Raw genomic sequence first — 12,592 nt, forward strand, 5'->3', positions numbered from 1 at the left:
TGCATCCCAGGATACTAAAAGAGACGGCAGGGGAAATAGCAAATGCATTCATGGTAATTTGCCAAAATTCACTTGACTCTGGGGAGGTTCTGGCAGATTGGAAAGCAGCAAATATGACGCCACTGTTTAAAAGAAGGAGATAGACAAAATACAGGTTGTTTAGCTTAACTTTTGTAATAGGAAAAATGCTTGAATCTATCATCAAGGAAGAAATGGTGAGACACCTGCAGAGAAATTGTCCCCTTTGTAAGATACAGCATGGGTTTATGGAAGACAGGTCATTTTTAACTAATGTATTGGAATTCTATGAGGACATTACGAGTGTGGTGGACAGTGGAAAACCTGTGGATGTGGTGTATCTGGATTTCCAGAAGGCATTTGACAAGGTGCCGCACAAAAGACTGCTGTGTAAAATAAAGGTACACAGTGTTACGGGTGATGTATAGAGGATTTATTAGCTAATAGAAAGCAAAGAGTGGGAATAAATGGGTGTTTTTCTGGTTGGTGATCAGTGACTAGTGGTGTGCCTGCAATTGATTACGATTTACATAGATGATTTTGAGTTGGGGACTGAGTGTAGTGTGTCCAGGTTCGCAGATGACACTAAGATGAGTTGCAGAGCAAAGTGTGCAAAGGATACTAAAAGTCTGCAGGGGAATATAGATGAGTGAGTGGGTAAGAGTCTGGTAGATGGAGTGCAATGTTGGTAAATGTGAGATAATCCATTTTGGTAGGAAAAACAGCAAAATGGCCTGTTATTTAAATGGTAACAATTTGCAGCATGCTACTGTGCAGAGGGACCTGGTGTCCTTGTGCATAAATCACAAAAAAGTTGGTGCAGCAGGTAATTAAGAAGGCAAATGGAATTTTGTCATTCATTGCTAGAGAGATGGAGTTTAAAAACAGGGAGGCTATGGTTTCCAGTGAGGCCACACCTGGAGTACTGTGTACAGTTTTGGTCTCCTTACTTGAGAAAGGATATACTGGCACTGGAGGGGATGCAGAGGAGATTCACTAGGTTGATTCTGAAGTTGAGAGGATTGGCTTATGAGAAGAGACTGAGTAGACTGGGGCTATACTCATTGGAATTCAGGAGAATGAGGGGAGCTTATAGAAACATATAAGATTATGAAGGGAATAGACAAGATAGAAGCAGGGAAATTGTTTCCACTGGCAGGTACAACTATAACTAGCCTCAAAATAAGGGGGAGCAGATTTAGGACTGAGTTGAGGAAGAACTTCTTCACACAAAGGGTTGTGAATTGTGGAATTCCCTGCCCAGTGAAGCATCTGAATGTTTTTAAGGCAAGGATAGTAAAGGGATTGAGAGTTATAGTGAGCAGGTGGGTAAGTGGAGCTGAGTCCACAAAAAGATCAGCCATGATCTTATTGAATGGCAGAGCAGGCTTGAGGGGCCAGATGGCCTTCTCCTGCTCCTAGTTCTTATGTTCTTATGTTTTTGTATTATGAACCTGCCATCTGTTTTCTGCTTCATCTTACTCTCCATCTCTTTTGGAATCTCTGACTTTGCTTGCTCTTGTGAGAGTGTACCAGACAAATGTGCCATCTTTAAAGAAATTGCATTGTTTTGTGACTCTTTTATTTGCTCACTTTAGTTTCTGATTTACATGGGGCAGATGCATTCTTGTCCCAATGAGATTGGCCCTCCTCCAGTTAAGTATGTTTGCATTAGATTTCTCCTTATCCTTTCTCATAGTTAATCTAAACCTGAACTATGTTCACTGTTATCTAAATTATTCCTATTGGCAGTTGATCCACTTGACTTATCTCATTTCCCAGAAACAGGAATGTCTCTTTCCTCATTGGACTGAAAATGTACCGAATTCCTGAACACCCTTCACAGCAGCATTATCAATAACTTGTCAGCATGGGAGGTGCTACATTACTTTCCACAGCCTTAACTAATCTCTAGACATTCTGAATGTTTCAGTATTGCACTGATCAGCAGTTAGTATATAAATGAGATACCAAGATCAAAACCAGGAACTGTGCTTCATTACTAAGCATCATCAACAGTTAGTGTGAGATCCATTATTTTATACTGGCATCCTGAGGACTATTTATAGCTCACTAATTCAAGTCAGTGATGCATGTTTTGTATTTTACACAAAGGCCATTGGCCCTGGCATCTTGGCTGAAAATTGGGACCCAGCCTGTCTCTGCTTGGCTCTGACTCCCTGTAGTGATTTAATGGCTAAGTGGCAGCTCCGAGAGGCACCAGCCTATTAAATAGCCGTCAGCTTTCAAGTTCCAGCAGCACCATCAGATGGTGGCAGTGCCTACTCAAGAGAAACTATGCTGCCTTACTCGCAAATAAGTCAGGGGTTTTGCTGGAGCCCGGATAGGGAATGGGGGGATATGAGGCTGTGTTTGGCAGGCCAGTTGGTGGCAACATGTGGATTGGAGGGAAGCAACAAGCCAGTTTGGTGGGGCTTTAATTAGGCACAGGTTGCCTGAACAAGAGGGATCCTCCTCAGCCCATTGCCATGTGAGAAGAGGCCCTTAAGTGGCAAATAATTGATGGTCCTTTTTGCCCCAAGAATAGACAAGTGCCTGATGTCACCCCAGCTGTTGGTAAATCCAATGGAAGCACGTTTATGGCAGGCATATGGCTACCATAGCATCCAATGCTACACACATACACACACACACGTGCATGCACACTCACGCACAACACCATTTACCAGCAAGCTCCTGGGGGACCACCAACCATCCATAATGTTGGCTGGAATGTTACGGCTGTTCTCACTGGTGGGATTTTCCCATTTTGCTGCAGTGAATGGAGATTTGGCTGGATGCCAAATTCTCCAGTCTCACTGCAGCGAGAGCGTGGCATGAACGGCCAGTAAGATCATGCCTGTTGAATTTTCCCCTTGACATAATGAACTTCCAGACTAACAAGTTAGAATTTGTAGTCTTTTGTTATTGTAAGAACTGTGCCACTGCATGAATTAATCTGATATTAGAGAAATAAATCACATTAATAACCCCTATGGGCATGATCTCATCTTTCACCATCACCAGTAAACAGCTATCCTGATCAATCATAAATTAACGTGTGTGCTCATGAAGTATCTAAATTAAAAAACAACACTTTTCACTTGCAAGCTGTTCAAAAGTAACATTAATATCAAATCATCAACCTGGACTGAAAACAAGTAAACAAGGTTCACCTCATGCTGATTCATAGGAAGGGAAGAGAGAAAACAAAATAAAAAGAATGAGTTTGTGTTTGAGTTGGTTTTAATATGGCCTAGCAGAAGAAGTCAACAATGACATCTTAACATTGAGGAGGTAAAATGCAGATGGAGAGAGAAAAGGATGAGAAGGAGAGTAAAAGGCAAGGTGGAAGAGAAGACTTCCTCTACAGAAGAAGGTGACAATGTAGGGAAGCTTCAGCATATAGTAGCTGAAAGTTGCACAGATAGAGGGCATCTGTGAAGGACGAAGATACACTGGAGATACACCTCCTATCATGCAAACAGGGAAGGCAAAACTGTTAATATGAACAGATGTACCAGTTGTTAAGGATACCACAGGATGTGACAGTTGAAAGGATGTAACAAGAGACAACTGGAATTTGTGGCTTTTCATTGAGAGGTGGGGAACCACAAGAGCAAAGAAGTGATGTTGAAATTGAACTTCATTAAGCTGCTGTTGGATTAGAATGTAAGAAGAAGGAGCTGGAGTGGGCTATATGACACTTTGGATCATGACTGGTCCTCAACCTTAATTGCATTTTCCCACATTATCCCCATATCTCCAACATAGTGGTTAGTACTGCAGCCTCACAGCGCCAGGGACCAGGGTTCGATTCCCAGCTTGGGTCACTGTTGCACGGATTCTGAACGTTCTCCTGATGTCTGCGTGGGTTTCCTCCAACTGCTCCAGCTTTCTCCCACAGTCTGAAAGATGTGCTGGTTAAGTGCACTCGCCATGCTAAATTCTCCCCCAGTGTAGCTGAACAGGCGTCGGAGTGTGGCAACGAGGGGATTTTCACAGTAACTTCACTGCAGTGTGAATGTAAGCCTATTTGTGACTAATAAATAAACTTTACTTTATAACCCCTGATGACTCTAGTTCCCAAAAATTCATCACTCTTATTCTTGAATGTCAATTATTTATTATCAGAAGGTTATTACAACCAATGGACAAGGTAGGATGTAGATTCGCTGTGATGTTATCAGGAATCATATAAGAAGAGGGAGTGGAGGAATTCAATCTTTTCTTTTAAATTGGAACTGTTATATTCCGGTTAGGTTATAGTAACTCTTTGTTTAACTTAGATGAAATATGAATTCTCAGATACTTAATAAGAAAATAAAACTAGAAGATTCCATGGTATTAAACAAACAAAATAAATTTTACGATACAAAGTTTGCTTGGAAGTGAGAGAAGTATTAGAGCAGGTGGCTGAGTGACCCATCACTCCAACATTCTGGGATTCTATAACAACACTTTAGTGCCTTTAACATAATGAAATGACTCAAGGCACTTCACAGGAGCATTATAAAGCAAAGAATGACACCAACTCATGTAAGGAAATATTACATCAGATAACTAAAAGTTTGTTCAAAGATGTAGGCTTTAAGGAGTGTCTTAAAGAAGGAAAATGAAGTGGAGAGGCTTAGGGAGGGCCTTTGCAACTAAAGACACAGCCTCCAGTGGTGGAGTGATTATGGTTGGGAATGCATAAGATGAGCACAGATACCTTGGAGGGTTGTGGGCTTGCAGGAGATCACAGAGCTAGGGAAAGGCAAGGGCCATGGAGGGATTTGAAAACAAGTCAGGTGTGATGGAATACACCCCTTTACCTGAATGGGTACAGCTCCAATAACACACAAGACACTTGACACCATCCATGACAAAGCAGCCCACTTAACTGGCACCGCAACCACAAACTTCTACCCCCTTCACCACCGATGTTCAGTAGCAGCAGTGTGTACTATCTACAAGATATCTGCAGCAACTCACCAAAGATCCTTAGACAGCCCCTTCTAAACCCACAACCACTTCCATCTAAAAAGGCAAGGGCAGCAGATGCATGGGAGCACCACCACCTACAAGATTCCCTCCAAGTCACACCCAATCCTGACTTGGAAATATATCGCCATTCCTTTGCAGTCGCTGGGTCAAAATCCTGGAATTCCCTTCCTAACGGCACTTGAGGGTCAACCCACAGCATGTGGGACTGCAGCAATTCAAGAAGGCAGCTCATCGCCACCTCCTCAAGGGCAATTTGGGACAGGCAATAAATGTTGGCCAGTCAGCAATGCCCATGTCCCACGAATTAATAAATTTTAAAAATGAATGCTGTGCTGACAGTTAAGGAAGCCAAGAAAGAACAGTCACACAAAGGTGGACTGCAAGAGACAGCTGTAATTGCCAAACATTTTTAATGCCTTAATTTCTTTCCTTCCCCTTCCCTTTGCAACTTTCCAGATTTATAGTTTTTCACTTCTCATTTTGTTTTAAACTACAATTTATCCTTTCCTTCTACACCATAGCTATGACTGTAGCACTACATTCTGCATTCTCAGGTTTCCTTCTGTATGAACAGCATGCTTTGTCTGTATAACACACAGGAAACAATACTTTTCACTGTATGCTAATACATATGACAATGATAAATCAAATCAAAATTCAAATCAAATCAAAATTCCCCCAAAAAAGGTTGCCGAGATTAACATACACTGCCACCCTAGCTTCATGGTAGGTTTTGCTTCTAAGTTAGAAGGTTTGTTCAATCCTTAGTCCAATGTTTCTAGACTGACATCTTCAATACAGATGACACTGCACTGTTCAGATTAAACACTAGGCGATGCCCCTTCCTACCTGTTCAGGTGTGTGTAAAAGATCCAACTAGACTGAAGATCAGGGTTTTCCTAGTGTCCTGCCTGACCCAAAATAGATGAACTGGTCAATATTTCACTGCTGTTGATAGGGTTTTTGCGGCATGCAAAATGGTTATCTCTTTTATTGCATAACAACAGTGACAATGGACAGGATTTTGTGAACCTTCCCACTGGTGGGATTTTCCAATTCCACTGAATGCAATTCCCCCATGGCAGGGACTCTAGCAGCATGGCCTGCAAGCCATGCAAAAGCACCATGGACTTTGGCCGGATTGGAAGATCCCGCTGGCAGCCAGCGGTGAGCTGCCTCCACCGCCGGAAAACATGTTGCGGGGTGGGGCGGAATCCTGGTCTACATTTCAGAAGAATTCCTAAAGACATCAGTGCTGCTTTATGAATGTGAATTATATCTGGAAGGGGCAGCACGACAGCACAGTGGCTCGCACTGCTGTCTCGTAGCACCAGGGACCCGGGTTCGATTCCTGGCTTGGGTCACTGTCTGTGTGGAGTTTGCACATTCTTACTGTGTCTGCATGGGTTTCCTCCAGGTACTCCCCCGAGTTTCCTCCCACTGTCTGAAAGACTTGCTGGTTAGGTGTATTGACCCGAACAGATGTTAGACTGTGGTGACTAGGGGAATTTCACAATATCTTCATTGCTGTATTAATGTAAGTCTTGCTTGTGACTAATAAATAAACTTTACAGTATTTTTCTTTATTCACTACTTCTTTAAAAAATGATCATGTGTAAAATGCAGGGATCCACAAGGATCAAAACAAATCATACATAAAATCCACCACAGAGCGTCTCTGCTGAGCTGCAGAAACATAACCTGGAGCACTTTCACTCAATCAGTCGAGGTAGACGGAAATACTAAGCAAACGTTACTTGCATGGAGTTCAGAAGAGTCCTGTTTATCACTTTTATTAGTGTAGAAACTGAGAGTGAAATTCTGTTGAGACAGCCAATTACAATGTTTGCAACAGTAACCAATATTATCTGCTTGCCACAGCCATCGACTTCCTGGAGAAGATACTGACATTTAACTCTATGGATCGATTAACTGCTGAGGAAGGCCTAGCACATCTCTTTATGAGCCCTTATTCCTGCCCACAAGATGAACCAATATCCCAGCATCCTTTCAGGATTGAAGATGAGATAGATGACATACTGTTGATGGAAGCCAGTCGGAGCCAAATGTCGAACTGGGAGAGGTATTACATAATGATTAGTACAAATTATATCCTGCACTTTGTACTGAGATATGATGCTTAAGATACCATTATTTCCACAGAGTTTACCACTGTCTACATCAGAACATACTTTAATTCTATTATAATCACATTTGAACCTCTAATTTTGCAATGAACACTTGGGCAAGAGAACAGAAGGCTATCTTCACATTGTGAATGAAGGTCAGCCGTGGGGTGAAGGATGAGTGTGAGCGCAACGTAGAAGGAGAAGCAGTAGGAGGGAGGAAATGTTTAGGTGTCATTCTCCAGCCATTGTGGGGCAGGCTTGATGGACCAGCTGTTCTTCTTTACATGCTGATCAATTTTCTATTTCCAGGCAGAAAGAAATATTTTTAAAAATAGAACAGTAAGAACAGATTGTCTGCCTGAAAATACAAAAGAAATACCGCAGTTTTAGTTTCATTCATTCATGGGACATGGGCATCGCTGGCTGGCCAGCGTTTATTGCCCGTCCGTGGATACCCTTGAACTGAGTGGCTTGCTAGACCATTTCAGAGGGCAGTTGAGAGGCAACCACATTACTGTGGCTCTGGAGTCAAACTTAGCCCAGACCATGTTAGGAATCCAAATTTCCTTCCCTGAAGGACATTAGTGAACCAAATGGGTTTTTCCTACAATCGACAATGATTGCATGGTCATCAGTAGATTGTTAATTCCAGATTTTTTTTATTGAATTCAAGTTCCACCATCTGCTGTGGCAGGATTTGAACCAGTGCACCCAAAACATTAGCTGAGTTTCTGGATTAATAATCCAACAATAATACCACTCAGCCATCGCCTCGCCTGCAGTATGAAATTCTTGTCCAGTGTTAGTGGAAGTCAATATGACTTTAAAATAAAAATGGTATTCACCAAATTCTCACTTTTTAAAAATGTATTTGTGGGATTTGGTCTTTGCTGGCTAAGCCAGCATTTATTACCTATCCTTACTTGCCCTTGTGAAGGTGGTAATGAGCTGTCATCTTGATCTGCTGCAGTTCCTGAAGTGCAGGTACACTCAGGATGCATTAGGGAGGGACTTCCTGGATTTTGATCCAGCTACAATGAAGGAACAGGATATTTCCAAATCAGGATAATGAGTGACTTACAGGGGAACCTGCAGATAGTAGTGTTCACAGATGTCTGCTACTCTTGTCCTCCCAGGTGGTAGCGGTCATGGGCCTGGAAGGTGCTAAGGAAACTTGATGAGTTTCTGCAGGGCATCTTATAGATAGTACACACTACTGCCATTGTTCATTGTTGGTGGAGGGATTGAATATTTATGAAAGGGGTAGCAATCAAGTGCACTGCTTTGTCCTGGATGGTGTCAACCTTCTTGAGTGATTTTGGAGCTGCACTCACCCAGACAAGGAGAGAGTATTCCGTCACTTACCTGACTTGTGTCTTGCACATGGTGGACTGGGCTTTGGGGAGTCAAGAGATGAGTTACTCATCTCAGTATTCCTAGTCTAGGCTGCAGAGCTGGGCTGAGAGGCGGCAAATGGAGTTTAATGTGGAAAAGTGTGAGGTGATTCACTTTGGGAAGAGTAACAGGATTACAGAATATTGGGCTAATGGAAGGACTCTTGGTACTGTTGATGAGCAGAGAGATCTCGGTGTACATCCCTGAAAGTTGGCACCCAGGTTGATAAGGTTGTTAAGAAGGCGTACGTTGTGTTAGCTTTTATTGGTAGAGGGATTGAATTTCGGAGCCGTGAGATCATGTTGCAGCTGTACAAAACTCTGGTGCGGCCGCACTTGGAGTATTGCGTACAGTTCTGGTCGCCGCATTATAAGAAGGATGAGGAAGCATTGGAAAGGGTGCAGAGGAGGTTTACCAGGATGTTGCCTGGTATGGTGGGAAGGTCTTATGAGGAAAGGCTGAGGGACTTAAGGTTGTTTTCGTTAGAGAGAAGGTTAAGAGGTGACCTAATTGAGGCATACAAGATGATCAGAGGATTAGATAGGGTGGACAGTGAGAGCCTTTTTCCTCGGATGGTGATGGCTAACACGAGGGGACATACCTTTAAATTGAGGGGTGATAATCATAGGACGGATGTCAGAGATAGGTTCTTTACTCAGAGGGTAGTAAGGGCGTGGAATGCCCTCCCTGCAGCAGTTGTGGACTCGCCAACTTTAAGGGCATTCAAATGGTCATTGGATAGACATGTGGATAATATTGGAATAGTTTAGGTTAGAGGGTCATTAGATTGGTTCCACTAAGGGCCTGTACTGCGCTGTAATGTTCTATGTTCTATGTTCTAGTCTTTGACCTGTTGTGATATCTGCAGTATTTATATGGCTAGTTCAGTTTCTCTTCAATGGTAACTCCAGGATGTTGACTCGATGGGACAATGTTGCCATAAGTTATCTCACAAGATATCTTGTCTTTTCCAGGGCAAAACATCATAATTTCCTGGCAAAAGTGATTGTATGTGGTGTAACAAAATTGTTTCATTTTAGGATAATTTGAATCAAAAACTAGAATTAAAATATTTTAAAGTATGTTAACATTTCTATACTCAATATGTAAAATCCTGTCAGCAGACATGCTGGGCATGTAAACAAAATGTGTAAACAATTGTAACATTCTGAGTGAAATTTAAAAAAGAGTATAGTTTGAAACTTCAGTGCAAGCTTTCTAGGGAAGTTAACATGCTAGCAGCTAGCCACATTCTTAAGATATGATTGCCCTTAATAATTCCAGAAAATGTTTTACACAGGCATAGGGAGTTTATCTGCTCGACTGCTATTTTGGGACATTTTTGAATTTTAAAATGCTATTTTGATATAATATAATTTTTGGTATTTATCTCTATTCCTTTTCCTCCTTGGTGCAACTGTGTCATGCACTGTCTTCAGCTGAAAGGTCCTTGCCACTATAAGTGACCTTGGGAAACTGCTCTTTCCTCACTTATAATAGGTATCATGTAACAGCAGAGTAGAAATCACTGATTGACTGTAGCTTACTGGGCACAAATCCTTGTCCTATCATTCTACTGAGCAAAGTGATCTGTGCTGCCTTATAGTCTTGCTATCTGTGCAAAACTAGACAGTGTTCCTCAGCACCTGTAGCCTGGAATGAGAAAAATCATCCAGGTGTTCCACCTCTGGAGCCCAATTCTCCCATCGCGACCCACACTTTTCTGACAAGTCCAGTTGGGAGATTTGCATGACGGCCATTTTGCAAGATTCGCGCATGCGTCGGGAACACGTGCATATCTCCCAGAGCCGGAGAACAGGCACAGTCAAGACTGCGCTAGAAACTGGCGAGAAGAGAGATAAGTTATTTAAATCTTCATTTTAACATATTTTAAATATATTTTGCACGGAATTTACTGGGCCCGACGGCATTTCCAATCCTGCCAGGAGTACTTCATTCCAGCGAGGTTTAGAGTTGCTCCCCACATTCGGGGAACTAGCGCGAGACCCCATAGGAATAAAGAGGGGGCAATCGGGGCTTCTCAAGGAGTCAGGCGGCAGGGGATGATATTCCCTGGGCATGGGCATTCTGGCAGTGCCAGTCCGTATCCCCGTCACTGCCTAAGGAGCAAAGTGCCCATGTCCAGGGGGCACCTTGGAACTGTCCAACAGGCATCAGGCAGTGCCAAGGGGTGGGCCTATTGTGGGCAGGGCCTAAGGGTGATTGGTAGGGGTGGGGGGGGTTCTGCTGCCACTCTGCGTGTGGATTGGTCTGGGTTGGAGGGAGGCCAGTGATTGGGTCGGGCTGGCAGGATGGGTGGTCTGGCAGAGGGTTGGGGGGTGGTGGGGGGGGGGGGGGGGGGGGGGGGCTGCCTCCCGGGGAGAGGCAGAGTTGCACTGAGTTCCAGAGCTGTCAGACTGTGGCACGAATAGGCTCTGCCCGCTGGGGTTTTTAATGATATTCACAGTTGTGACCTCTGCAGTGCACAGAGTGGGAGATTCAGGTGCGAAGCTGAACTGACAAAACAGCCATGATCTACTTTTCAACACTTTTGGGAGAATTGCCCCCCCGCCTCCCCTGCCCCACCTCCAATTTCTACCTCAAAGTACTTCCATGTGAATGATTAGAAAAGAAATTCTTGCATTATATAGCACCTTTCAAAAAAATCAGGACATTCCAACAAAATAAAAGCGGGATGGCACAGTGGCACAGTGGTTAGCACTGCTGCCTCACAGGACCAAGACTCAGGTTCAATTCTCAGTTTGGGTCACCGTTTATGTGGGGTTTACACATTCTCGCCATGCCAGCATGGATTTCCTCTGGGTGCTCTGGTTTATTCGCACAGTCCAAAGATGTGCGGGTTAGGTGAATTGGCCATGCTACGTTGCACCTTAATGTCAGGGAGACCACCTAGGGTAAATGTAAGGGGTTATGGGGATAGGGCCTAGGTGGGATTGTGGTCAGTGGAGACTTGATGGACCGAGTAGCCTCCTTCTGCACTGTAGGATTCTGTGACTCTATGAAAATACTGTGGATACTGGAAATCTGAAATAAAAACAGAAAATGCTGGATAAACGCAGCAGCTCTGGCAGCAGCCTGGAGAGAAACAGAGTTAATGTTTTGACTCCAAATGGTCCCTCTGCAGAACTGAAGAAAGGTAGAAAAGTAATGAATCATACAGTAGGAGGTGGGGTAAAATAGAAGAACAGTGGTAGGCCAGGGCAAATGAGAGATTGACAAAGCTGACGACATAATACAAAGGGGAGTGCTAATGGCACCATTAAGGGATGGTAAAAGGTAAATAGCAGAATGTGTTAACAGGAGCATAACTGACAACCAAAGTATTTTATAGTCAATGAATTTCTTTTAAAGCATTGATATGTATGGCAGCCAAGTCACACATAGGAAGATTTCAGAAACAGCAATATTGGAGGTGGGGGGGGGGGGGGGGGTGGTGGAGCCTCAGCTCGCCTGTAAAGCCAGCTGCTGAGCTCTAGATGCATCATTGCGTGGCACCTCAATCTTCCAGTGTACTGGGAGATCTCCTGCCCCCAACCCCCCCCAGGACACGCCCCCACCCCCACCCCCCATGAATATCACCCCCCGCCAATCCAATCACCCCCTCTCCTGCAGTGCTTCCCTCTTTCCCACTCTGCCACTGATCACCCCACCAGCAGAGTTCCCTCACTCTCTCTCCTGCAGGTTGCCGTCTTGCTCACAGAGTTCTCCTTCCCTTAAACCCCACCAATCACCCTTCTCCCCCTTTGCAGAGTTCCCCTTCGTTCCCCCACCCCCCCAAGCCTGTCGATTGCTCCCCCTCACTTCATTCCCACCCTCTATCCCACAGAGTTCCTTTTCTCCCATCCCATTGCCGATCGCTCCCACTCCACCCCCCTACCGCAGAGGAATATTGCTTGAATTGGAATTCACAGGAGTAGGTTAGCAGTTAAGAATTGTATCTTGCATGTTTAAGTATTGTTCAATTGTTAAGTGTTAGGATAATTAATTTATTATAGTTAAACTGTGTTGTTAAATAAAGTTTGTTCAATTAAAGCTTCCCG

The 12,592-nt window shown here is 43.7% G+C and overlaps 1 protein-coding gene across 1 annotated transcript in view; it reads left to right on the forward strand.

Moving 5' to 3' along the window:
* Positions 1–12,592, forward strand: part of LOC145355444 (mitogen-activated protein kinase 4-like) — a 116,819-nt gene that overhangs the window by 89,073 nt on the left and 15,154 nt on the right. Inside the window, exon 5 of the mRNA XM_080207598.1 lies at positions 6,889–7,090. Within this exon, the coding sequence (XP_080063724.1) occupies positions 6,889–7,090 (202 nt within the window). The remainder of the gene's footprint in view (positions 1–6,888; positions 7,091–12,592) is intronic.

Source organism: Carcharhinus amblyrhynchos, chromosome 1, assembly GCF_965287045.1.
Source record: "Carcharhinus amblyrhynchos chromosome 1, sCarAmb.v2.hapA, whole genome shotgun sequence".
NCBI classification, from domain to species: domain Eukaryota; kingdom Metazoa; phylum Chordata; class Chondrichthyes; order Carcharhiniformes; family Carcharhinidae; genus Carcharhinus; species Carcharhinus amblyrhynchos.